A 27,579-nucleotide genomic window follows, 5' to 3' on the forward strand; every position below is an offset into this window, starting at 1 on the left:
ATCTCCTTTTTAAAAAGAACTTCTCTGGTTACTGGTTCATTTCCAGGCACAATTCAAAGTGTTGGTTATGGCCTGTAAAGCCCTATACAGCTTAGGTCAGACTATTTGCCCTTTCTGCTTTTGTATGTTTTCATTGTATATTTTTTAATTTGGTATGTTTTTTAGTGGTTTTATATTTTTAACTTGTTATATTAATGTGATATTTTAACTGTTTTTTTAATTCTGTATTTTTTTTAGTATCTTTTTGGGCCTCCTTGGGTCCAATTTAGGAGAAAGGTGGCATATAAATAAATAAAATATAAATATAAATGAAATAAATATTCCTGAATGTCCTCAAACTCTTGTTCAAATAGTGCAGGGAAAATCTGGGTCAGATATTTGGATGATGCTGTGGGCTTCAGGTCAGGGAGGTGGAAAAAGAGGGAAAGTCCTTTTGGTCCACTTTGACTAATGTGACTTGGGCTGTCATTCAAAGTTATTGTTTTAAAAACAACAACAACAGAAAATTTATTTATTTTTTAATTGATCAGTTCTTTCTTTTGCAGTTTGTGTATATATCTGGGCTCCACATTTTATTAAAGAAACCTTTCTCTAAATTCCTTGAACTGTTCTGATCTCTAAATTTCTTGAACTGTTTACTTTGTACTGGCATTACAGGAAATAACACAAATTATTAAACTCAGGTAACTGAATCTGGAATTTCTTTCATAGATCTGGAAGCAGAAAGTGAGAACTGAAAAATAGCAGGGCAGGGGTAGTTATCCCATAATCCAGACACTGTAATAATGTCTGCATCCATCTTGTTTCTTCCTGCCCTGATATTACAGGAAGTAAAGCAATGAATGGCTCTGCAGCTAAACTACAGCAGTATTATTGTTGGCCAACAGGAGGCGCCACTGTGGCTGAAGCGCGAGTCTACAGGGATGCCCGAGGCCGAAGTAGCAGTGAGCCACATATCAAACGACCAATGAATGCATTCATGGTTTGGGCAAAAGATGAACGTAGAAAAATTCTCCAAGCTTTTCCTGACATGCACAACTCCAATATTAGCAAAATCCTTGGTAAGTAAACACCATAAATAATCAGAACAAGTTTGGTGAATGCTTTATAATTACCATGCAAGTTATGAATGGCTAGAGGAAATAATAATTTGGATTTGTAAATCAAAGAAACCTACTGAATTCCAGAATGCTGCAAACATAATAATTGTAAAACCTGTGTATCTTAGTGTAGCAGTTGATCTCTATTCACTCTTGGGTACTTTAATTTTTGCTTTTCTATTGTAGAATTACTCTGCTGAGTCTTCTGAATCAACTTATGTGCTGAAGTACACACAGGTGTTATATGGTACATGTGTACAGTCACCTTATATTTCATCTTGGGAGAAAGACAGGGTATATATTTATCAGTCAATCAATCAATATTGATACAAACTTTGTCTTGAAGGAATCAAGGCAGCTATGTACAAACAAATAATCAAAATGAGCTCTATACTGATAGAAAAAAATTTGATTTGGATTTTTCACATGAAGTAATTCTTTCTACAGGTCCTATTGCAAACCTTTATTAGAAATCATGATAAATTACAAATGTGATTTACTGCAAGTGAAAGCTGACTGAAAATTGTTATTCTGGGGAAAGTATTAACTGGCTGGAGAGGCACGTCTTTGCAGAAGTGAGCAGAATGTATAGTCAGCATATTTCATAACATCTAAATGATCGCTTGTATTCAACACTGAACTAATTCTTTAAAACAAAACATGAAAATGTCTTGGGAATACGGAGCTGAAGCATCTCATTCACTTTACCTAATTCTTTAGAAAAATATAATTTAACAAACATAACATATGCAACTTGCCAATTCTCATGTTTTATCTTGCAATAATAAATCTACTGAATTAGAATTGTATGCCCCTCTGGAGTATTAAAAGCATATGTAAGAATGAGTGGTGAAACATTTAACTTGATATTTGCCCATCAAGTCTTTTAAGTGATAGGCACACTTTAAATGTTAACTCATAATAAATAAGACTAACAATTAAATCTCATCTATAATGATTTTATAACACATTATTAAACATTTTTAAAAAGCTGTTTTTCTTCCTTGCCTTTTCCCCTTCTCTCAGTGGTGAAAAAAAAATTGAAATAAATGTAACTCTGTTCTTAAAATGTGTGGTGTTTTACACAGAAGTTCCCCTATATGTCTACCATTTTTAGTAAGTTATATGAATAGCCTTTTAGTTTTGTATAAAACCTGCACTGTTCCAGTCTTGGCAACTTATGGAATCTATATTATTTGTATGCATTCTTTGGGGGGGATCTTGTTATAAGCATAGTAACTGTATTCATTTAAATGTAAACATTCAGAATAAATATTTCAGAGGTTCCAGCAATCGTATGTTCTTTAAACAGTGGTATAACCTGCCAGGAGTTGCCCAGCACCACTGAAAGGAAAAGAGCAGGCGAGCAAGAAAAAGAGTGTCAATTTACATATAATATCTGTACACATTTTCCAGGACAATGACAAAAAAGAGTTTGAAATATTAGAACTGACAACAGAGCATTGCTGACTCTGGATAATATTTATACAACTTTCCCATTTGTTGATGTATGAAAGTTCGTGGTAGAAGAATAGCTTCCATCCACGTTTACTGCAGCTGTAATCATTTTTACCAGCTGAAAGTTCCTTTAATTTTTTCTAATCTTCTTTCTTCACTGTTTAGGTAGTTCTCCATAAACAATACAACTAACTGAATACTTTTCTTCCTTCTTTGTAAACGGTGCTGTATTTTTCATCTTTTATTAATACAGTTGGTGATAAATGTTTGTAGTAATTAACGTAGTGAAGAGCATTGTGACTGTATTTTCCACTTTATTTCACATACAACTTCAAGTGTAGTTAAGTATACTTACTGCATCTGTTTGGACAATCATAACGCATAATAGCATCTGACTCCTGTTCTATATTTCAAGCTTATTTCAAAAGGGGTTTGAATGTGGTATTAGATTTGTTGACTGAGTAATACATGCCCCAACCCCTTGGTTATATAGGCCAGTGAAATTAAAAAATTCTTTGGTATATATAGTGTCCTGTAATAAATGAATTGACAATGAGTAGATGAATCAAGTATTTGATTATTCAAAGAGCAGGTCTAGAACAGCACTTTAACAGCCATAGCACAATGCTATTGAATTCTGGGATTTGTAGTTTTGTGGGATATTTAACTTTGTCTGTGGGAGAGCTCTCGTGCCACAGCAAACTACAAATCCCAGAATTTCATAGCATTCAGCCATGGAAGTTAAAATTGTGTCAGACAACTTTATTTCTGCAATGTAGGCCTAGGCCACAAAAATGTTGTCTGCTTTAGGTCATAAATGTTTATTTGAGAAATATAATAGAATATCTCTTTCTGTGATGTCACATTTGTGACCAGTTACAATATTTCCTTGGTAGCCTATTTAGTTTCCATTAGTTGGATGGTAAAGGAAGATTAATGGATAACCTGGGTTTACCTTATATACTTGACAACAAATCGACCTCATGTATAAGTTGAGGGCAGGTTTGGGGGGGGGGGGCAAATTTATGGATTTTGATATGGCCTTTGGATAAGCCGAGGGTAAAACTTTGGGGCATACAACAAAGAATCTAAATGATGAAGGAAAAAAACAATGCAAAGAACCTATAATATAGTGGCAGGAATAACTATTTTGGCTCACACTAAAGGCTAGATGGAAGATAGAGTAGAGGGAGGTCAGTGCTTCTAGGACAGAGTGCATTCTTGCCTTTCACCAGGGGATGGTTCCCTTTTTCATAAGAGTTAAAGTATAGTATTTACATTGACCTGTGGGTAAACTGACCTAGGCTTTTGGGATCAATTTTTTTGAGTAAAATTTCTAAACTTATATATGAATACTCCTTTATTGAGTACAAAGTGCACTATTGACCTTAGAAGTGAATTCCAGATTCTTGAGGTTAATCTGCTAGTTACCTTGGTATATTCAAGGGCAGTATGGCAGAAAGGAAGTTACCTCCCTCCAGATGGATACCATGTTCCATTACTATTTGCAAGGATGGTTACTGTTACAGTAACCTATAGAGAAAAGCAAACTCTTGGATTAGAATGGGGTGAACAAAGCACATCTCTTCAGTTATTGTTGGATTGCAACTCAGATCAGCTCTAGCCAGCATAGCCAATGATAAGGAATACTGGGAGCTGGGAGCTGAAGTTCAAACACATCTGGTGGGTCGCACTTTGCCCTCCGTGGTGTAGAGTTTTGAGTAATTACCAAACTGATGAACTGACATGAGAGCTCACTGGCATCTTTTTCCATGTAGGTTCCCGCTGGAAATCCATGTCAAACCAAGAGAAACAACCATACTATGAAGAGCAAGCACGGCTAAGTAAAATCCATCTAGAGAAGTACCCTAACTACAAATATAAACCCCGACCAAAACGCACCTGCATCGTTGATGGCAAGAAACTGCGTATTGGAGAATATAAACAGCTCATGAGATCTCGAAGGCAGGAGATGAGACAATTTTTTACTGTAGGGTAGGTAGCAAAAGTTTCCAGCATAATAATAATAATAATAATAATAATAATAATAATAATAATGATTTATTTATATGCCGCCCAATCACTGGGAATCCGGGCGGCTTACAACAGAGGGGATAATAGATGGTTCCCTGCCCTCAGGCTTACAATCCAAAAAGACACGACACAAAAGGAGAAGGGAATGGTGAGGGGGGGAGGGGATCAGGTCCAGCATTCTCTCCCTCTGAGGCCTGGACCAAGGCAGATGGACTGGAGGGAGGGACCTTTTGCTTAATTGAGGCTGGGCCTGATGGCATTGGGCCTGTCCTTTCACTCCCTCTAAGGCCAGAAGATGACAATTGGATGGAGGGAGGGGAGGGCTCTTCCTCTTCAGGCCCTATGGCGTTGGGCCTGTCCTTTCACTCCCTCTAAGGCCAGAAGATGACAGTTTGCCGGAGGGCTCTTCCTCTTCAGGCCCTATTGAGTTGGGCCTGTCCTTTCACTCCCTCGAAGGCCAGAAGATGACAGTTGGAAGGAGGGAGGGGAGGGCTCTTCTTCTTCAGGCCTGATGGCGTTGGGCCTGTCATTATGTAATCATCATCATCATCATCATCATCATCTCTGGATATGAACACCACCACTATCTTGGTTTCCTTCCAATGGGATCGGGACACTTGTCCAAGATTCCTTGTTCAGTTCTAATTCATCTTTCTGTGGAATCTTGTTATGTGGAGGACAGAGTATTTAGAATTCTCACCCAGCAAGCTCTAGTGCCCCTCCAGACTATACCCCAACATTTCATAGGATGTAGCCATGGCAGTTAAAGTGGAATCATAGTGCTATAGCATGTGTAGTGTTAAAGGCACCAACCTCCTTTTGTGGCTTAATGCATTTGGCAGCCAGTAGGAGAGTCAGTGTGGTGTAGTGGTTTGCGTGTTGGACTGTGACTCTGGACACCAGGGCTCGATTCCCAGCTCAGTCGTGAAATCCACTTGGGTAAGTCACATGCTGTCAGCCTCAGGAGAAGGCAATATCAAACCTCTTCTGAACAAATCTGACCAAGAAACCCCCATGATAGGTTCACCTTAGAGTCGCTATAAGTTGGAAATTACTTGAAGGTACACAACACAAACACACACAGTATTACTCTGGTAACACATATGCAGGACTTTTACATATGTATCAGCTGAGAATGACTAGCATGTTTATTTAAAATCAGTATCATTCTATGATATCCTTCACGTTTATCAAATTTAAAAAAAAACTTGTACAATTGTCCTTGGAATTAGTTTCAAAGAAACTTCTTCAATTGGACTTAGATTAATCTAATTTAAGCAGCTACCTACTTTAATGGGATATAACTATGAGTCCTTTAGCTTCTTTTCCTTCCACTATTTTCCTTTCCTTTTCATGATCCCCTGTTGCTCTAACACTTTCTGTTTAGGTTTATTCAGTGATTTCCTCTTAGAAATGGGCTAGTGTAGCTGGAACTAGGACTGTCAAAAGGAAGAAAAAACAGTCATACACACATACCCCCCTTTTTGCCCTTTGATATCATAAATACTTCATTCTTGACCACTACTACCAAGTTTTGATTGAGGATCAAGCACAGAATTAGTAATGATGACTTCAATGATCATATCGATACTACATTCCTAACAAAAACACCAACACTAGAAATGACCCTCCTCCCCCAAAAAATCTTGTTTCCATGTGGTCTGCAGCAGTGGGCAAGTGTTTTTGTCCAGCACTAAATGCTCCTCTGAATTGTCCACATTTCAGCTTTTTCTCCACACCCTGTAGAAATCTAGTAACACCTTCATCCCATTCTCATGGATGTTTCAGATTGTGGCACCATGCTTTTGAATAAGTTTCTACTAAATTCACCAGCAATTCTGATTTCAATCCCTGATTGCCAGGAATAAAAGACTGAATTTTCCAGCAGGCAGGGAGAGATTGTAAGGATCTCTTTAAAAGTGTCATTCTTGACTCCTGGACAGCATACAGAGCTATGTTGTTATGTATATCCTTAGCCTTAAGCCAACAATTGTATCTCATCTGATTTATCTCTATCATTTTTGAAACAACAACCAAAATATCTTGGATGCTTGGTGCAGCCTCTGTTTCTGGCAGTTTCAAAAGAGCCCTTCTAAATTTACAGTGTTCTGTTTACTCTTCTAATCACAATAGTCTTCTTTTATTATGGACTTCACAACAAGATAATTGACCTTGACTGGTTGGTTCTGTGCCTTGCTTCTGGTTTGGCACATAATATCCACATTGCAGTCAATTATTTTGTGGTACAGCCTGCAGCAGAGTGGGTCTTGGTCTAAATAAGTTCATGATATCTGGAAATATGGTGAGAGTTTGAAACATGATGAGCAACAGGCCCATCTACCCCATATTAAAGCATAGTTGGCTGACTTTAGCCTGCAAGGAAACAATTTAGAATAGAGTTTGAGATATTCAAATTGATCTGCACCATAGCTTAAGGGAATTGCTACTGTAGCAACTGTGAGAATAACACTTATTGGAGCTGTGAAAGCATAGTTAACTAGTTACTGGTATAGCTGCTGGGTCAAAAAGCAGACTGTAGTAACTCTCACATTATGCACATTTGTTGTGCTCTGACATAAGGGAATGGCAAGAGGATCTTGCATAGTACAAATACTGGGTACACATCAATCAAAGAATGCACAGATCTGATAGGAAATGGTGTGAGAAGCAGGGAATATTAAAAGAAGAGCAAGCACTGTAGGTAGCCATCTAGAGTTATGAAGCCATTCTTCATATTTTCATAACTCCCCAACCATTTTCCAGTGTTTCTGAAAGCATCTACAGATGGCAGCTCCCTGCATTCATTCACAGCCATCCTTTAATTGTAAAATGTATTAGGACTTCTGGACTTATCATATCAGATTCATCATGAGTTTCCTGGCACAATCTGGAAAATGCATGCTGAGTTGTTTCCCTCAAACATCCAGCTCATGTTTTAGGCTTTGAAAAGTGGAATATGTAGACATTGCTGAAATGGCTCTCTTTTTTTTTTTTTTTTTCACTCTCAGGAAGAGGAAGATGACAATGATCTGAATATGGGAGGTTTCTTTTGGCCAGATCACTTTCTGGCAAGATGTAAACTTGCCGCACTATAGGTTTGATGAGCCTATTTGGTTCATGTAATCTGAGGGATGAATAGGGAACTTTCCCATTGGATTTAGTGGTAATTTGTAGTCAAAGCTACAGCCATTGGTAGGATGGCTCTGCCAAGTTTCCTCTCCCAACATCTTATTTCTGTAGTTACAAAATAGCAGGAGGATGGTTTGAATTCACAAGAAGAACAATCACAGATATAAATCCACTGTGAAGGCTCACACTGGCAGTGAAGCATGCTGAGAAAAATATTTCATGACCACCATGACTTGGGTAGAATTCCATACAGAGAAACTTTTAGGAGAAGAGTTGTTCCAAATTTTCTTCAGCTTCACCAAAATAATGTGACAGAATCCTTAGACAACACTGTTATCTTGTTGCTAAACATTTTGAGGGTAAAATTGTTCACATCTGCTACAACTTGGATTATATACATTTTTCAAAAAATCAGGCTCTGACTTGTATGCACAACAGCAACTAGTTTTCTGTTGCTGAATGTGTTTCAGATATTGTAGCCTGTGGTATAATTTCATAGTTACACTTTCAATAGGTTTCTTTTCATTTGCTAATTAGAAATTAATAATAATCTTTCAACTCTTCTTTAAAACATTCCCATGAGTTGATATTTATCTCAAGTGTACATTTTCTAAGTTCTGATGCCATAGTGAGGAAAAAGCTTTTAAAAGCATCTGAACTGTGAATACTTCTTTGTTACTTTGTTTTACAAAAGTTGTTCCAGTCCAATCCCATTTCAGTCTAGTAAATTCTGTTCAAGTATTCATTACAGGTTTCAGTCTGAAAAATAATTTGTGCTTATAAGATGCTGTGGAAAATCCTTTTAGTCTTTATGGCTACTGTGAACACATATTCTAAATATTTCTGGACTATTGTGTTGAATAGGTCATTCAAACCATGCTGCCATGGCTAGGCTGGAATCTACACAATAGGTCTTTTTATGAGATCTGATGTTGTATCATTCTGTTGAGGCTGTATATTTCAAATGATTCAGCAATTTTCCTTTAATGGTCTCAACTTAGACGTAGTAATTTAGGGAGATGCAAGAAAAATGAATCTGAAGAGACAGAAGAAAATGATTTTTGCCAATTTTAATGTTTAAATGGTCAAGAGGGAAAACAGTTTTGTAGGTTTTTTTCCAATCAAATTTATTTCATGCCTGGCCAAACAACTTATGGCGGGATACAGACCTCCCCTTTGGGGCGCCTTGCACCCGCCCCTTTCCCCGATGGATCGGGGCCTCAGTGGCCACAGAGGCAGCTCCAGAGGCCCGATCCGCCACTTTTCCAGGCCTCAGGGAAGTGGCAAAACACCGCTTCCCCACAGCCTGTAAAGGGGTATCCTTGGGGCTTCATGCCCCAAGGACACCCTGACAGCGGCGGGGAAAGGGAGAAAGGGGCCACTGTTTAAAGGCCACACCAGCGATATGCGCAGTGGAAAGAGCTCCAAAATGGAGCTCCTTTCAGCACCACTGAAAGGGCGCCACAAGTGCCCTTCAAAGGTGCCAAGACATAACGGCTGTGCCGTGCCGTTTGGACGTGATGCGGCCCTTATGTCAAAATGGTGGCGACCGTGTGTACAGGGAACTGCCATTTTGAGCCCCGTCATGTTCTAGGGGTGAGGCCAGTATGGACGCTGTCAACCCCTAACACGTGACGGGGCGGCGCAAAGGCCCATTTAAATTGGGCCTATGTAACCAATTTTTTTCTATATTATACTCAGGAACTGTCTAATGTATCTTCCAATGTCATATATGACACCTAGAAAAAATGTCCTTCAGTGCAAGAGAATAAATGGACACTAATCTTAGAGTAAAAATGCCAGGATCCAGAAACTGACTTTTGTTATTTCAGAGTTTATCACACATGAAATCCATGCCAGGATAGATGTGGGTTTTAACTGTCTTCAAGAATGGGAAAATTCCGTTCATTAAAAGCTGCCAGAGAAGCCTGGGTTAGATATGGTCTGCCTATTGCCTGGGCACTGGGCAGTGCAATAAGATCTGTTCCAGATGGTTACTACCTGCGTCTATCCCAGAGCGGATTCCGTGTGCAATAATCTCTTAGAGCACTTGGATGTTTACCTTCAAGTCAATGTGAACATAAAGATGTAAGAGAGCAGCTCCACAGTTGAATTTATTAGCAAAATTATTTTGATTGAATTAGGGCTTTGCTGAGTCTGCAGCTCTTTATTATATCAGAAAAACAATTATACCTTTGGGAGTTAAATATTTTATCATGAATGACATCACTAACATCAGTGACCATTTTGTTCAGTGAGTTAAAATCTTTCCCCTAGTTTCACAAAAAAAATATCTTCCTCTCAAAAGAGACTTCTGGGGTTTTTTGCCTCACTTTTCTGGCTGCTTCATGATTGCTTTTCCTTTTCTTTTATTAGTTTTTTTAAAAATTTATCATATCCTTCTGAGTTTTTTCCCCCTCCTCATTACAAATCTCTCCAATATGCTGCAGCCTATCTGGCTGTCCATGTTTCCTGATCATAAAAGGCTCCCAGTGACAACTTCATGATATTTTCCTTTGGGCTTTTACCAAAGGGTCAGAAACCAGGAAGGTTGCAAATAGCAGAGAGACAACTAGGGCACAAAATTGAGGATACATAAGAGGTGGGGTGGGGGTGGGGCAAACTAAAGGCATTGCCATCAACTAAGAATTCTCCCTCACCAGTATGAATTTTGTCCCCCATGATATTTGAATATTTTCCTTCAGTTCCCAAATTTTTAGCATTGCAATAACTTAAATGTTCAAAAATGCAAACATTTAGAAATAGAATTTAGGCATCCAAAGAAAAGAGGCAATCACAGTGACCTAAGGAATGTAAATACAGCAAATCCAAGAGTTCTAGGCGTGAACAATTTTCAGTGTCTCAGGGTTTGTCTACACTTACTTTAAAATCTGGGCGGGCCACAGGTTTTCCAGATTCTATACTTTTACTACAGACATCAAGGCAAATAATGGCAAATCCAGCTTAAGTGGCTACAAGTTTCCCCATTCCAAGGTCACCTTGTAAAATAGTGGCCCACAAGCCAATTCCCCAAACCATTTTTGACCACACATCTGCAGCCACTTCGCTTTAATTCCCCCCCCCCCCGCCTGTCAAACATGCAAACATAATCCATTTTTGCTTTTGATGTCACACTCCCATTAGCAGTTAATTGGAGATGTGCAGATATAAATATCTGCACATCTCCATAAATATCATCCTACCAGGTATACTGATATCCCATTATGTACACAAATGGTGAAGAGCTCCTTGAACTTTCTGTCTCTTAAGAACTATCACTTCCCTGTGGGAATGATTATGTGGACCACTGGACTCTGTCTGTTCTGCTCCAGCCACACAACCACCACAAGTTCCTCCCTCTGCAGCAGTGTGAAAACGCCAGTCACACATATGTTTATCTGAATTTTCTGGAAAAAATCAAGATCATTATTCTTTTTTTTCCTGAGGATTAAAGCCCTTATGTGCCTAAAAGCCCAGCACATGGTGTAAATTGGTCAGAACATCATGTGTCCCAATTGCCACCAATCTGAAGTGAGTGAGAAGGGTTTTTTTAAAAAAAATAAAATAGTGTAGACAAGTTCTGACTCGTTTTTAATACTTGCATTTGGGAACTGAAGCAAAATTGGATTTGAAATTGGCAGAATTCTTATATGAGGAGGGTGTCCTCATTTTTATAATAAATAATAAATAAAACTTTTATTTGTATCCCACTTTTTGTAGAAACAGACAATGGGGCAAACAACATATAAAATCATACAATAATAAACACAAATAATATTTTTGCCCCTACCCCCATTTCTACAATAGTGGGATATATATACTCAACCTTCACAACAAATGTTTCATAACCCACACAAAGTTCATGTGTCGGTTGTGTGTCTTTTAGCACATTAGTGGTTTTAAATTTCTAGAATTTTACTGAAGAAATACTGGCAGTTTGTGAATCATTCTAACTCTGTGAAAAATATACCACACATGACTGTAAGATGCTAGAGTGGTCCTAATTTGCATTGGGTAGGATTCTAACTTAGCTTTCTGCAGATGGAAGGGCTTTTTTTTTTTTTTGGTCCATAGATTATTTTATTGGAAAGTGGAATGATATGCCAGTAGAAAGAGGACATGATTCTTGCCAAATACTCTCCCTACCCTGCAGCTCCCTCCATTGTTCTAGATAATTCTCCAAGTCTCTAAAGCAGATTTTCCCTGCACAGGTGGTGCAGTGATAGAAATGTGGGATTATCATTACACACCCTTCCACTTGCAGAAGCATCCCCCATGTATTACTTTACTGTATTACTGCATTTTAACATATTATTTGCGGTTTCTAGATTATTTGAAAATCTCAAGTTGGAGTAGCAACTGTGGAACAGAATTTCTATTATTGTTGTTGTCATTTTGTGCCTTCAAGTCATTTTCAACTGATGGTAACACTAGGGCAAAACTATTACAGGGTTCTCTGGAGCTGAGAATGCGTGACTCAACCACAGTCAACCAATGGGGTTCCATGGACGAGTGGGGGATTGAACCCTGATATCCAGAGTCATAATCCAATGCTCAAACCACTATGGGCCAAAACAGATGGCCACAAAGGGTTAGCTTGAAGCCGCCCCCACCAAAGATGCCTTAGGACTGTGGCAAACACACACTGCAGTCCCAAAGGCACCCTCCACCACCAGCCCAAATAGGAACAGAAAAGAGCCACTCCTATTAGGGCCCCCAGGGGGATTGTGGATGCTCCCGGGGCATGTATTGCATAATTGTCGCTTACTATTTGATGTTCTTTTGGTGCCTGTTTATCAAACCATTTCCTGTATTGCTATGTACTGTATATGCATTATCCTACTTGAGAGTATGTATTTTCCCTGGAAAATGATTAACCATCCATTATGAAGCCAAGCCCTCCCTCCAGTCCATCTGCCTTGGTCCAGGCCTCGGAGGTAGAGAGGAACTGCTGGACCTCTTACCCTTTCCCTCCACCACTCCCTTCTCCTTCTGTGTCATGTCTTTTTAGATTGTAAGCCCGAGGGCAGGGATCCGTCTAACTAAAAAGATTGCATGTACAGCGCTGTGTAAATTTACAGCGCTTCATAAATAAAGGTTAATAATAATAATATATCATCAAAATGCCCCACCCCTGGAGTGGCTTGAAGCTGCCCCATCTGATCAGCTAGGCGGCTTTCGCACATCTTGGGGGCATGCCACATAAAAAAAACCATGCCCCCAAGCCACCTGGAAGCTGACTTTTCCAGCCAGTCTGTTTGGGCCCTATATCATGCTGACTGTCTATTATACGTAAAATAAAATTTAAAAAACCCAAGAATCAGTAAGCTTCAATTCTACATAGTATGTTAGATTTGCGGATATTAGACCAAAAAACAAAACATATTGCTGCAACTTCTGTTGAACTGAGTTATATTTGCTTCTTTAAATGAACTCACAGGATGTCTGTTCCATGTTTGCATTTCCTTGCAGGCAACAGCCTCAGATTCCAATCAGCACAGGGACTGGTGTGGTCTACCCAGGTGCTATTACTATGGCAGCAACTACACCATCACCTCAGATGACATCAGATTGCTCCAGCACCTCTGCAAGCCCTGAGCCCAGCATCCCTGTCATTCAGAGCACTTATAGCATGAAGGCAGACAGTGGGAGCCTGGCTGGCAATGAAATGATCAACGGGGAAGATGAGATGGAACTGTACGAGGACTTTGAGGATGACCCCAAATCAGACTATAGCAGTGAGAATGAAGCCCATGAGGCTGTCACTGCCAACTGAGGATGTTTGCTGGATTAAAGTACTCTGACTTTTGTTTTTGTTTTTGATTTGTTTTGAACAAAAAGTTCTTAAATGAGCCTGCATGCATGTGTGGCTCCTACAGTTACATCTGCAGAATGGTCTTAAATGTTTCTTAATGTGTGACACAGATTGTTCCCTAATTTTCATGAACTTTTTTTTTTAAAAAAAAATTTAGGTGAAGACATTAAGTATCAGACATTGGGACTTGAAAACTTATATGAATCAATAGCTCTCTTACAAGTCTTACTTTTTGTTTGGTCTGTTTTTCTCCTCCTGGATGCTGATAAAAAAAGGTTTAAGTTGCTGTTTTAAATGGGGGTTTTACATTCTCACTCAGGTATGCTGTGCTAGCCTACAGGTTGTGAATGTGTTTTTATTCTGAATTATGTTAGAAAACGAAAAACAAAAAAATAACTGCAGTTTTCCTATCATGAACCAGAACAAGTCCTCAAGTCTGTGCATCTGTGACTCTTAGCTCATCTTTTTTAAACAAGGTCTCTAAATTCCATTTTTCCCTCCACCTGTATAGCTGATCTTCTGATGTGCCAAACTTTCATAACTTTTGAATCTTAACATTTTAAAAAGTCTTAAGGGAGACACTGTAAAGTCTTAGACAATCCTTTGGCATCTTAAAAATAGCTATGTATCTTACAAAAACATGTAATTTTTCCAGAAAAATGGTAAAGTACTCAGGAATCTGGAGACAGGATATTCTTAAAATAGTGAACATGACTGCCACAATGCACTTGCCCAGTTGCTTCTGCCTCATGATGTAACATCAGTACAAAATATTAAGTAAGCACAATAGAGTGATCACCAGCTACAGACAGGCCTGTCTTCAGAATTCAAGGCCACCTCCAAATATAATCTGTTCTTTTGGTCTTAACCCTTACATTCAGTCTTAATTCTATTTTCTCTTAAACAATCTATTCATTCCAGAATGTCAGGGGTCCATATATAAATTTTATTTTCTGTCAAAAGTACTATTATAGTGATATATTTCCAGTTTTGTATTGACTTCTTTATATAAAAAAAGTCATTTCCCTTAAAAGCTTCTGTCCATCTTAAAAACAGAAAAGTATGTACAGTCAGACCTCCACATCCACGGATTCTTTATCCACAAATTCAACCATCCATGGCAATAAATATTTAAAAAATATATACATTTCAAGAAGCAAACCTTGGATTTTGCCATTTTATATAAGGGACACCATTTTACTATGCCATTGTATTTAACGGAACTCAAGATTTGGGATTTGGTATCCATGGGGTCCCTGGAACCAAATCCCAGGAGATATCAAGGGCCCACTGTAATACTGAAAAGGAATTGTGTACGTGTGTGGGATATCATTTATCTGTGTCAAACCTGGAAAAACTATATGATAAGTCCCTGCAAATGTCTCAGAGTACAGCTCTTGTCACCTTCTCATCAATTGTCATGTTGATTGGAGTTGATGGAAATTGATAGCTGGGGATGATGGCAGGCATTAGGTTGGATTCAGGTGCTTTTAATGTTTTCTTAGTATATTTGCCCTATGTGTCTGTCACAGACCTGCATCCAAAGAATTATCAAGTTAGATCCAAAAGCCCAATGGCTCTTTAGAATTAGGTTTCTTATGCTGTGGCCCACCCTCTCCCTGCATGGCAAACCAATTTCGAAACTAAGGAAATCGTTTCAGAAACAGTCAAAAAATGTGTGTTGCACTCATGGTAGTTGAAAGGGGAAAAGCAGCAAAAATCCTAGTTGAGTGTGGGATAAGCTCTTGAACTCTTCTACAGTAGTACTAAAACACTGGTTCTCAAGCTTGGCTCTCAGGATAGTGTTGGACTACAATCTGCATCATCCTGCAAGGGTGAGAACCAATACTGTAAAAGTATCCCAGCCAAATTCTCTTAACTGCTGTATGGGATGCAGACAGAAAGTCCACTGAGTCTTTTATTATTATTATTATTATTTTGAAGATGTAAAATACTGCCATAGTTTAGGATTCCACATATTGCCATTAACATTTGTCAGTATCTATGAAATATTTATAGAAAAAGATGCACAAAACCTTAATATTGTATCAAGTATTAGTTCTGAGAACTAAAATGAACCCCAAGCTCATTCCCTTTGCATTTGAGTTAACTCGTGTGATTTTATCGTAATCTTTCAGGTTTTATTTCCGTAGATGTGTGCTCAATACACATCAAAATAACTTTAGGGTTTCAGTGATTTATATTATTTGCCCTATAAAATAGGAGACAAAACAACAGCAGTTATGTCCCAAGCATAATATCATATCAAATAAATACCTATAAATTGCTCTAGGCTTTAAGATGCTGCAGAAATGCAAATCTCACTTATTGTACTGTGAGAGTCTTACATGTAAAATTGGCTTATAAGAAAGCTGGAGGACGAGAAAAGAAGCATTCCCAGGTTAATAATCTTAGTCTTAAATATATATAATTCATATATGTTCAAATCAAGATTTGGTGGATATGAGCTCGATTCGATTTAAACATTTCAATAGTTCAGTTTTATGCAGCATGAAGGCCATGGTGTGTAGGTTTGAGGTATAGCAATATTGCACAAATAAATTATATAGATAACACTGCACCAGGGCATAAGGATGTATTGTTAGAATTTGGGCCACTAACATTGACAGGCTTTGATTCAGTTTCTTTTGAAATATTTAATCCTAGGAAGAGGAGCGGGAACAGTCATAGGAAGAAAATGGAGGAGGGGAACAATCCCCCCTACAATAACCTTCAATAATCTCAGTGATTTAAGAGTTATCAGAGAATATAATTCATAGAAACATACCTCACAGAGGTGGCAATGTTATAGATGCTAAATCATTCACCTACAAGTTGTCTAAATAAAGTCAGTTGCACACTTGTATATCATGCTGTAGGAACCCTTTTCCATTATGTGTGAATGGTGGATGCTCCAGAGATGGGACTAGCCTTCATTTTTCTTTGCTTAGTAGAGTCTTTCTGATTTTTGGGGGGCAGAGGTAAAATTGTGAACTGTATCTGTATTGATACAGATGGAGCAAATTCTACGAAAGTTGCAATTTCAGGCATCCTACAGCAAGCTATCAGTTTGTGTGAAGCAGAGTTATGTTGTTGAGGGTTCTGATGTATAATTTTAAAAAGTCAGTCAATAGGAAGAGCTTCTTCCTTTCTTACAAGCTTTTACTTAGGTAAAAGCGTTACTATGATTTTAAGAAGCATCCTCGCATCTTGTGTGATGGCAAAGATGACAAATCAGCATGTATTTAATATGTGGGCATGATCTAATTCCTCCTGAAATCTTGGCCTGCAGTTCATTTCCTTCTGTACAAACCTGCACTATCAACTACATCAGACAAGGCTCTCATCTACTCCATTGTGGAAATCTGGCTTCCATTTTAGAGACCTTGGGCCCATGTTGCAATCATTTTGTTCTTCCCCCCTTGATTTCAATGGCTTTAAAATGGTTACTAATGAGTAAAATGGGCAAAACATCAGAGAAAGATACTGTCGCGTGCTCTCATACAACATTGCAAAATGAACATAACAAAACAGAATGCTAACAATGCTCTGACAATTTTCACCAACAGTTGCTGGAGGTAGAATAATTTTTGCAATGTTAAAACAGACAATTTAATCCACACAAGTAAACAAGGATTGCTGAACTGACAAGAAAAAATAACATTCTCAACAGGCTTTGGCAGCCATTTTGTAATCTGGATAAAATGGGTTTAGCAAGAGCAATAAAACTGGTCTAGTCATGAAGTTAAAGGTACCTGTTCTCATTAGCTGGTGAGCGCCCTCTTTATTTAGCTAAGGTACTGAAAGAAAATCCTTTGTAGTTAAGATTGTTTGGAAATATGAACTGATCTAATCCATGTAGCTCAGTGAGGAGGTACACATTTTTTCCTAAAGAATGAGTATTTATTAATTTCATACATATTTCTCCTACTATAGATCTGTCTGAGTCTTACATTTCTTTCCTCACCATTTTTATAGGGATTCCTTTCTTTCTTTCTTTCTTTGGCTGATGTTGTTGTTGCATAGGTAGAATGCTGTATTGCTCGCATTGTATTTTGTGTAATTATTTTTGCACAAAGGCAAACATTTAGTTTAGTGGATTATTTTTTATATATATAAATTTTATGACCATGCCAAAATAATATTCTGTAGGCTGGTGGAGAACAAAGGACTGTTCTTTAGGACTGAAACTTGATTTTGCTTGTAGTACAAACACACACACACATACATACACAGATGTTGTTTCGTAAGTGTTATAAACACTGGATATAAATGGTATTTTTTATCACTTCTAACTAATGTGAAACTGTTGTACAAAAATGACATGAACAAAAGTCATCTGTTTCGACTCGTGTGGGCCTGCCTCACAGTTGCTGGATTGAAGTCATTTTTATGTCTTGTTATTTCATTTATTTATGCAAGATTCGTCTATGTATGAATACTTCGTTTTAGCTCCAGCCCTGCATCTGGGTTGATACTCTATAACTTAAAGCAGTGTTCTTGACACTGATTGGCTCTTCATGAATCAGCAGATGGTGGAATGCTACTTTATTGGACAGGTTGGGTGAAAAAGTATTTGAATCTAAAACATACAGAAGCAGTTTATTGTATTTATTAGCCAGTGTTGGCTCTAAAGTGTCAGCAGAAATCAAGGAAGGACAATCGTTTGGAAATGAATTTTTCTTTTCATTCTTAATTGGAGCTCGAAACAAGGTTTTTGACTAGTCACCATCTCATTTTAGATTTTTTTTTTTAAATGTGTAAATATAACATAGGAAATAGAATTTTATTTTTTGTTTTTGAATATTTAGTGAAGTATAAGTTATGTATTTACTTTTGTTCTGTATCAGTGTACATTGGTCCATATTAAATGCTGACAAATCACTGTACCTCATGTAGATATTGAATTTACACCTGCAGTGCAAGACCAGTATTGTGGACCTGTAGCTAGGATGGCAAGATGCCTCACTTGTGCCCTCCTCTGAATCCGAATCTCATATTTCATAAATGCAAGTGATTTAAAAATACAACACATGCTTCAGGCATTATAATCCCTATATTCTTTAGTCTCTGGTAGTGGCATTATAGTTACTGGGACTGATAAAACATTGGGCAAAGAAATGCAACCTGATAGGCTGGTCCTAAACACTGCTGCCATAAAATGTGGTGTGTCAGTGGATCCCCTTGTGCAGCATTATAGATCATGGTGCTAATTCAGAGAAAGAGGCTCATATCTGAGTCCCCATTTCAACCAGGCCGGCAAGATGGACACAACTCAATTTCAGTGAAACTAACTTCTTTCTCTTGATCAGGGCCCTGATGAAACAGCACTGTTGCAGGCTGATACAGCAGCCAGATCTCTGACAATGTTGGCAGATGTGGTTCCATTAAATTTCTTGGAAGTTAACTAGTATAATCAATCAGTGAACTCTTTTATCCTCAAAGCACACAACCCAATAGCTCTCAACCTTCCACTTAATTAGGGGTATCATAAAATACAACTGCTTTAAAATATGGGTTGCTTAAGTGCCAGATTTCTAGTTTAGCTTGCAACCAAGATCATTTAAAATCTGCAATTTTCTTCCAAGCAAAACTGCAAAAGGTTCTCCTTACGCTTTGTTTGAGAGCAACTAGTATAACTAAGTATGTCAAGATGCCTGACAAATAAGTAAGTTAATATGGATGCTATGGAAGGCTGCCATTAACCAGGCCTGTGTGAGTGAAGCCCCTTATTAAATGCAACACAGATCTGGTTAGATCTGTGTTCAAATGTGGAACAAAGTTGGCCTGTCAAAAAAGGAAGTAAAATTAGCAATAATGTAAGATGGCATCTATCCTTGCTGTCTGCAATAAACCACAGAATATGTTCAAGTTTCCCCAAATAATGTTTTTTTTTTTCATAATTCATCCCCATGTAGTTAGAACATCTGGACTCTGAGTAGTATTTTTTATTCTTAACATTACTATTGTCACTCTATTCCTTAGCAAAGGCAAAATTTCTAAAAGACTTCATGTTCCAGAGAAGATTTCTGAAATGCTTTGCGACTAGTTAGAATAACCCTTTAATTAAATGATAACAGCACGATAAATAAATAATTCCATTGACCTGGTATTTGCCAGAAAGCAAAATAAAGTCTTAATAATACTGAAAAACGCTTTCACAGGGATCTCTTTATGAAAAAGAGCGAGCAAAGATCTCTGACCAAAGGGCCCCATATAGGTTGTGGCCTTATACCGAGTCAGGCTTTGGCCCACCCGCACCCGTGCTGTGAACAACAACTCCCCAGGGGATCAGGCACAGAGGGCCTATGTCTTCCCTGCTAGCTAGCACTTAAAACAACAACAATCTTATCCACAAGGCCTTGTACCCATAACTTTACATATGCAGTACATGTGCTTTGCCACTGAACTGCAACTCTCCTTCTCCTCATACATAAATGTATGCTGGTATTCCCAAATGACTGTGCCCATTGCCATTAAGAGTTACTACATGGGGAAAAGTCAAATGGAATTACAGCAGGATAAGAACTCCAGATCAAATGGTATAGTGTTCCTTGGGAGTGTGAGTGCATTTGTTATTTACAATTAATACAAAGTCATGTGAAAAACAAACAAAGTATAGCAGTAACAATGATTGTTTAAATGATTGTGTAAGTGAATTGATGATTGTGTAAATGCAACTCCCCTAATACAAGTTAAAGCATGACTTCCTACTGTACCTACTACTGTTCTTTGTCTCATTGAAGCTTAATATGTCTTTTCACTTTAACACAATTAATTTTCCCAGTAAGGAGTACCACAGGGCTTCAATCTAGGAAAGCACTTAAAGGTGGGATCCTCACACTGCACATTCTGGAATAGTCTTATCAGAAGCTGACGTTACTACTCCAGGGTCGGTAGTATGAAGATCACAGCCTCAGGCACCAAAAGATTTTAGGAATATATTAAAGTTAAGCTGCAGAATTTTATGTGTATATCTGGATGGGATTGTCAGTGCCAACAACTGCTCTAGAAATGCAGCAAGTAGAATGTATAATACAGTTTTTCATATTCTCATTTTTTTTTAAAAAAAAAAAACATAGTCGCAGATCCTAGATGTTTGCATGCATGTTTAAAGACTGAAGTTGGCACTTAAGCATGTCCTTTTTAAAGACTAACATGTGACCTCATTTGATTTTTTAAAAAAATAAATAAATAAAGGCACTTACCTTTTTTGTTAAACACTTCACTTTCCTCTTCCCACCCCAAATTACTTGGCCATCACCTTTTTCTATCAGTCTTTGTTCTCTAATTCCCCCTTCCCCTTTGGATGATGTGTTTGATATACTGTAATACTGTGATCCCATGCTAGAATACAGAAAGCACTGACAGAGATGTGGGAGGGGGGGTTCTACAGTCAGATTTATGTCATTGCATTGCATATCCCACCTCCCTTTATTAAAAAAAGGCCAAGATTGTTTAAAGCTGATTTTAAAAAACAAAACATCAGTATTCTGAGGGAGTTCACTCCTTGTATGTAAAGAGGAGGGGGTGGGTTTGGGGTGTATGTGTGAAAAGAAAATGTATCCAATTGGTATTTATGGCAATATGAAAGCTATAAAGCAGCTTAGTGACACAGCTTGCTTTATAACTTACGCTTTCTTCAAAAACCACAAGTGAGGTCCTTGGTGCTCTCAAAAGTTTGGGGAATGTGCAAATATTTAACTGTATGCTGCACATTGCAGACCCGCTAGTGTGCATTCTCCCTTCGTCTTCCTTTGTCATTTGTGTTTTGCTTTCTCAGAAGCACAGGGTTGTTGTTGTGCCCCCCCGCCCCCCGCTTCTATGTACCCTTCATCATCCTGTAGCAATGTTTAGAATGTTTTAGTACTTCTGTTCCTTCATTCTTGTATTTGCCATGTACAAATGTTGTTGGATTTTTTTTAATGACATTAAGACGAGCTTATAAGCTGTTACTTACTGTAACTTCTTTTCTTTCCTGACATTGTAATTTGTTTGTGATGTATATTGTGAGATTGTATTCTATGTTAATTTAATCAGCACAATTCACTGACATGCTGGACTGACATGCTAGCTGCTGTTTCAAAGTGTAAAAATTTTGTGTAGAGCTGTTGGGGGGACAACGGAGATGCCCCATGTCAAGGTACTATGCTTTTGTTCCTATCGCAGCCATGCAAGTGTGGGTCTTACGATGCTAGGGCTGCTGTTTCTATACCCACAAGCAAAATTTTTTTTAACTGGCCATTTTATTTGTAGAAATTCTATATACAGTGCAGGTACCTACCTTGGGCCCAGGGCTGGTAATTATTTGGGCATGTAGAGGGGGGAAATAAAATAAAAACCCTAGTGTCTATTGCTGCTTTGAATATGTTTTAAAAGTCTGAAAATGTAAATAGTTTATCAAAAAAGAAAACTCTTGTACAGTCCAGTGTAAAGTTTTTAAATGAACTTAAAAGTTGCCATCACATCTCTCACACTCTCCTCTTGAAGCAGTTTGTAAAGGAAAAGAAAAAGAAAAGAAAAGTTTGCTAAGGATGTTGATTTTTTTTTTTAAAATAAAGAAGTCTCTGTGCTCTTAATTTAACGGGAGGGAAAAAAGGAATCATTCTTAGCTTTGCTTTGTAGCATAAACAGACCTCTTGGATTTTGTTGTGCAGTATTGACGTGAGGTAAATTAAATAATTTTTTCCAGTGGTACTTTTAAAGATTCTTCTCTCCTCTGCCTCAGAAATGAACAGAAAAGACAAAAGTGAAAGACGCTGTCTTTATAGTGTATATTCTGGTGTATGTTGGCACCTTACCTACTTATTTGAGGGGATTTTTTATTTTTCTTTTCTTTTTTTCTTTTTGCACAAGGTGCTTTCCTGATATGTTTAACATGTCATCATTGGGTGAAACCATATATGCCATGATAAGGGGTTCTGTCCCCTCAGGGGAGTGTCTATAAGACTGCCTATTTATGCTCATTTACCTCAAGACTGTCCTCTCTACCCTTAATCTATTCACCATCACTCCATCTTTTGTACTGCTGTTGACACTTACAGATTAAAGATAAATTTTGTTTTATGATATGCGTTTGGCTTTTTCTGTGCAGCCTATTTTCTTCTTTTTATCCGGAACGGTTGGCTTCAGGTCCCAAGGAGAAAAGGCCCCCAAGATCAATTGGCCAATTCCTTCAGAGCAGGCTTACCCTCCTCCCTGCCCCGGCTCATTGTCAGTCTCCTGAATGCTTCCTTGTGTCACATAAGCAGTTTGGGTTTTGAACTGTTGGTGCTCTTTGCCGTGATAAGCTCCAGCCACTTCATGTGAAGAATGAGTGGTGCGTTAGCCGGAAATATGTGTAAAATCAACTCCATGTGTTTTCTTGAGGAGTAATGGAACACAGCTAAAGTTATCCCTTTGCCTTATCACCTTCCATTTAATTTTGTGCATAGCTCCATTAAACAAACTAACGGATCATAGCAATGAAAGGAACAATGGGCTATTGTTTTGGTCCATATAGTACATCCCATTTTATTACATCTGACATTATTATTACAGTTGCTCCACAATATCCACAGATTCTTTATTCACAGATCCAAGCATCCACAACTTGAAAACACTACACATTTTCTTTAAAAAAATTCAATATGCAAACCTTGATTTTGGTATTTTATATAAGGCTCACCATTTTACTGTCCATTGTATTTCATGAGACTTGGACAACCATGTATTTTGATGTCTATGGGGAGTCCTGGAACCAAACCCTAGTGTTGTATTATTATTGTTGTTGTTGTTGTTGTTATTGTTGTTGTTGTTTTATATGCTTCCCCCTCAAAATTGGGACTCAAAACAATTTAACAGAACAATTTAATTAAAACATGCAGAAGTACCATATATACTCGACTATATGTTGATCTCATATATAAGTCGAGGGCAGGTTTTGAGACCAAAATTATGGATTTTGATACGACCCATGAATATGTCAAGGGTAAAATGTATGGGTATCTAACAAATGATGTAAAGGACAAAGCAAAGGAAAACAATGCCAAAGAATTTACAAAATTCCAGCAAGCATAACTGTTTGTGCTCAAACTAAAGGCTGAATAATTGAGAATAGCGGGGGTCAATAGTTCCAGATTGTTGGGGGCAATTAGCTTACACTTTGTAAACTGCTTAGGGAGTGCTTAAGTGAACTGATAAGCAGTATAAAAATGTACTTGCTGTTGCTATTGCTAGCATGGTGTCCAACTGCATTCATTCCGCAGTGTGACAACAGCTTCAGTTACAATGAATTGCATTTGCCAAAGCCTTTGCAGAAGAGCCAAATCTTGGCATGATTCCTAAGGGAATACAATGCAGGGGCCCACTACTCCTCTCTTGGGAAGGCATTCAACAAAGTTGATGCTCCTACATAATACTCTAACTGAAGTTCATTTGGCCATGGAATCCAGAGCAAACCTTGTGATGCAGAATGAAAGGCAGCAGTTTCTCAAGCATTTTTGGCTTTTCTTTAAATTGAATCTGGGGTGGGGGAAACAGGCACCCAGTGTAGGTCAAACAGAATTACAGTACTGTGTTTGGGATTATCAATTACACCAGTAACTTGAATAGAGCATTATGCAACAGCAAAAGCTTCCAAATACTTTTAAAAGGTATTCCTAGGTACAATGTCTTAGTGTTATTTAACCTGTGGATCACTAACACACAATTTAGTGACCAAAAGTTAAGATGCATATTTGTATTTTATTATTTAGCACAAGATAATTTGTCTAAAGTAGTCATTTTTGAAATATTGCCATGAATGAAGGTGAGTGAGATATCATACTACTTTGGGGAAAGCATATGAAAATTAGCCATTCAAAATTTACCACTTGAGGCAAACTTTTAGTCCTTCTTTGGCTGAGGCACACCTGGGGGTCAGTTCTTTTCACTGTGCAAGAAACAGCAACAATATTATTTTCTGTACCAAATAATTAGGTACTTAATCTGCACAAAATTTGCACAGTGTTGTTTTGCACAGAAAGCAGCCATTTCTGTGCAGGGAACACATTTCTCTGAGCAGAAAATAATATTACTGCATATTATTTTCTGACCAAAAAATGCTGCTTCCTGTGCAGAAACAACCACTTGTGAATTTTGCACAGCATAAGTCTTGAATTTTGACTAGGCTTTGAAAACTATGTGGTTTTTGAAGACTATCTTGCAGTGGGGAGAAAATGACTAAAGCGGGGTACAGACGGGCAGGGGAAGACGTCTTGGAGGTGTATTCTGCTGAATACGGAGCCTCCAGACCGCCCGCCCTGGGGGCGTGGCTCAGGTGATGGGGCTTCCACATGGGGGGCAGTGAAGACGCCTCACCTGGGGCCGTTTCTGACCTGCAGTTTCCAAACCGCCGCCTCGGAGGACGCTGCAAAGAGAGAGGCAGCTTCCTCACGGGCGGCCAAAAACGAGCCTTTTTTTTTTTCCTTTGCTGGCTGGCGGATGCGCAGCTGCGCAGCTGCAGCGCTAAGCAGCGGCGGCAGAAAGCCTATGGGCACATTTAAAGTGCCCAAGCCCCTTTAAAACTTTTTTCCCCGCTCTGCCCAAGAACAATGGTGGTCTCCTGCCAGCTGGTGATCAGCTGGTGTTGGCATCCTTGCCCGCTTGCACTTTGCCAGTGTCACCAGCATCATGGATGCCTCCTCTCCTTTGGTCCCCGCGCTCCTGCTGAATCTGCAATGCACCGCTGCCACCGCTGTCCCCCTGCCATCCCCCATCACCTCCCTTGTACATATGTAAATATTTACAGTTTTAGGGGTTTTTATTGTTAGGTGAAAATGGCACAGGAATGTGTGTAGGGGCTCACTTTAAAGTCCAAACTTTCCAAGCAGCGCATGCGTACATGTTGCTCTAGGGTTAGGGTTAGGGTTAGGGTTAGGGTTAGGGTTAGGGTTAGGGTTACGAGTCTTAAAATGCGCTGCAGCTGTGCTGCAGCTTCCACACCTGCATGGCAGCTGATGCTGCAATTAAAGCCTGACTGCAAACTGCGCATGTTCCAGGACCCCGACTCATTATGCGACGCAGCAGACACGGAGCTTTTAAATGGGCAACTTAAATTAGCGGCGTAGCAATTCTGGCGTACCGGTGCAGCAGCTTACAGACTGAGCTGCGCAGCTGCGCATCAAACGGAAAAGAAGTGGAGAAAAGCAGCACCTTTTTAATGCCGCTTCTTCCCGCTTGGGGCGTGCGGGGGGCGTGTTCATGGCGGCATTCAGGTAAGGCCCGTCTGAAGGCTCTACCTTCATGACGTCATGAATACACCCCTTTTTGCCCGTCTGTATCCCGCCTAAATTACCTGTTGCTTCTTTCAAGAAGAAATTTAGTAAAGAACTGCAACTATATTCCCCTGATAATATTGGAAATCTACCAAACATACACCCTCTGCTTAAAATCTTTTAATGGAGAGGCCATTACTTTCTAAGGAATCTGTTCCACTATTGAGCATCAAGAAGTTTTTCTAATGTTGAAATCTCTTTCTTGTATATAAACCAACTTCTTCAACTCATTCTTTCTCTGTGGAGAAATCGAGATCAAATGTGTCCCATTGTCTATGTAAAAGGCCTTCAAGTATTTGAAGGAGTTTATTATATCATCTCTTAAATATGTTTTCCATAAGCTAAGCCTACCTTTCTATCTTTTCTCCTAGGATTTGGTCTCCAGATCCCTTCCTAGTTCATCAGCTGCAGTGCTTTTTAAATTCTTTAAACATGTTGCTTTGTGCTCATTTTGCTTTGTTCCAAGACTCACAGTAATATTCGATTAATTATTTTTCATTCATGTAATTATAGTAAATGGGATTATACACAAATACTATTTTATTATAACAATAAAAAGTTATCTGTTGCAGGGTGGATCTCTCCCAGCAATTAATGGCCAGCTGGATTTAAGGCCATTCAGCTACTAGAGCTGGACATTATCTGTCAGGACAAGAATTTCTGGTCATCAATTATTGCTTGAGACCCACTAAGGATTGCTGTAAAATATGTAGATTAATTGGACTATGCTGACCCTTAATTGTTCAAACTATCTGTCATATTATGACCACTCTACGCTGAAGACAAGAGGCAGTTCATAACAAGGTTCTTCATAGCTGTTACTATATATATTAGCATCACCTAGATGACTGATATACATAATTACTCTCAAGAAATGCTCATAGTCAGTTGTATTAAGAACTGCTTAAGCATATTTTAATTCACTTTGACATGACAGCCTGTAAAAGCCTCTAATGTTTAAACTTACTTAGCGAATGCATCTCTATAGTTTATTAGGCAACTGGTGAAAGTATTCAGCTCTCTGCAGATTGGAATAACCCATAGTTTATGTGTTTATACTGTGAAGGCTTTAAGTTAATTTATAAAGTTGGCAGAGTTGGACAAATTATGCCTGTCCCATGTGAGTCAAACCACATTCACTGAGACTCCTAGCAATGACCACGCCTATGAGGAACTGTCGAATGTGGGGTCTGCCCACACATATTCTCTGTGGGGATGTCCTACAGCAAATGGGGGGAACAGCCCTCTGGTTCTGTCCTTTGGATTATTCTCTCCTGTAGCATTAGCTACCCTGTTGCTCTCAAAATACTTCTGTATTTGGAAAAACACATTTTGGAACCAGAAAGGTCTCTTGGAGCCCTTCCAGATGGGAAGAAAATCTCTGAAAGTCCCAGGTTTTGTTGCTGTACATAGCCATTTTATTTTGGAGACCCAGGTGACATTTTTTTCATCCTAAAGTATTTCCTGGATACTCCTGGTAAAACCAAGGACTTTCCATTTCTACTTCCCAGGTCAATTTAAATTTAACTCAGTATTTTACAAAATGAAATGCATCTCTGTTGGCAGTCTATTTGTATTATCCTAGAACAAGCAAAAATGGCTGTCACTGGCAAAACACAGCTGTTGTTTCCAGAATCCAAATTCAGCAGAGGTCAAGCAAAAGAAGTGGAATGTCACCACTCAAACAAAATGTGTCAAATGCTTAACTAGTTTAATTACTAATACACTTTAGCATTTTGACTATAAC

At 38.6% G+C, this 27,579-nt stretch overlaps 1 protein-coding gene across 13 annotated transcripts in view; it reads left to right on the plus strand.

Annotated features, from left to right (window-relative positions):
• The window catches only part of SOX6 (SRY-box transcription factor 6), a 582,676-nt gene extending 560,071 nt beyond the window's left edge, over positions 1 to 22,605 (plus strand). For 12 of the 13 annotated variants that reach the window (XM_089521088.1, XM_089521087.1, XM_089521089.1 and 9 more), the window contains 3 exons: positions 828 to 1,061; positions 4,337 to 4,553; positions 13,194 to 22,605. In XM_089521088.1, coding sequence (XP_089377214.1) covers positions 828 to 1,061; positions 4,337 to 4,553; positions 13,194 to 13,497 — 755 coding nt within the window. In that variant the 3' untranslated portion in view covers positions 13,498 to 22,605. The remainder of the gene's footprint in view (positions 1 to 827; positions 1,062 to 4,336; positions 4,554 to 13,193) is intronic. The other variant, XM_089521094.1, reaches the window with a different exon arrangement.
• The last annotated feature ends 4,974 nt before the right edge of the window (positions 22,606 to 27,579 follow it).

This window comes from Sceloporus occidentalis, unplaced genomic scaffold (assembly GCF_023333645.1).
Source record: "Sceloporus occidentalis isolate IW3139 unplaced genomic scaffold, rSceOcc1.0.p SCAF_4, whole genome shotgun sequence".
Lineage (NCBI taxonomy): Eukaryota > Metazoa > Chordata > Lepidosauria > Squamata > Phrynosomatidae > Sceloporus > Sceloporus occidentalis.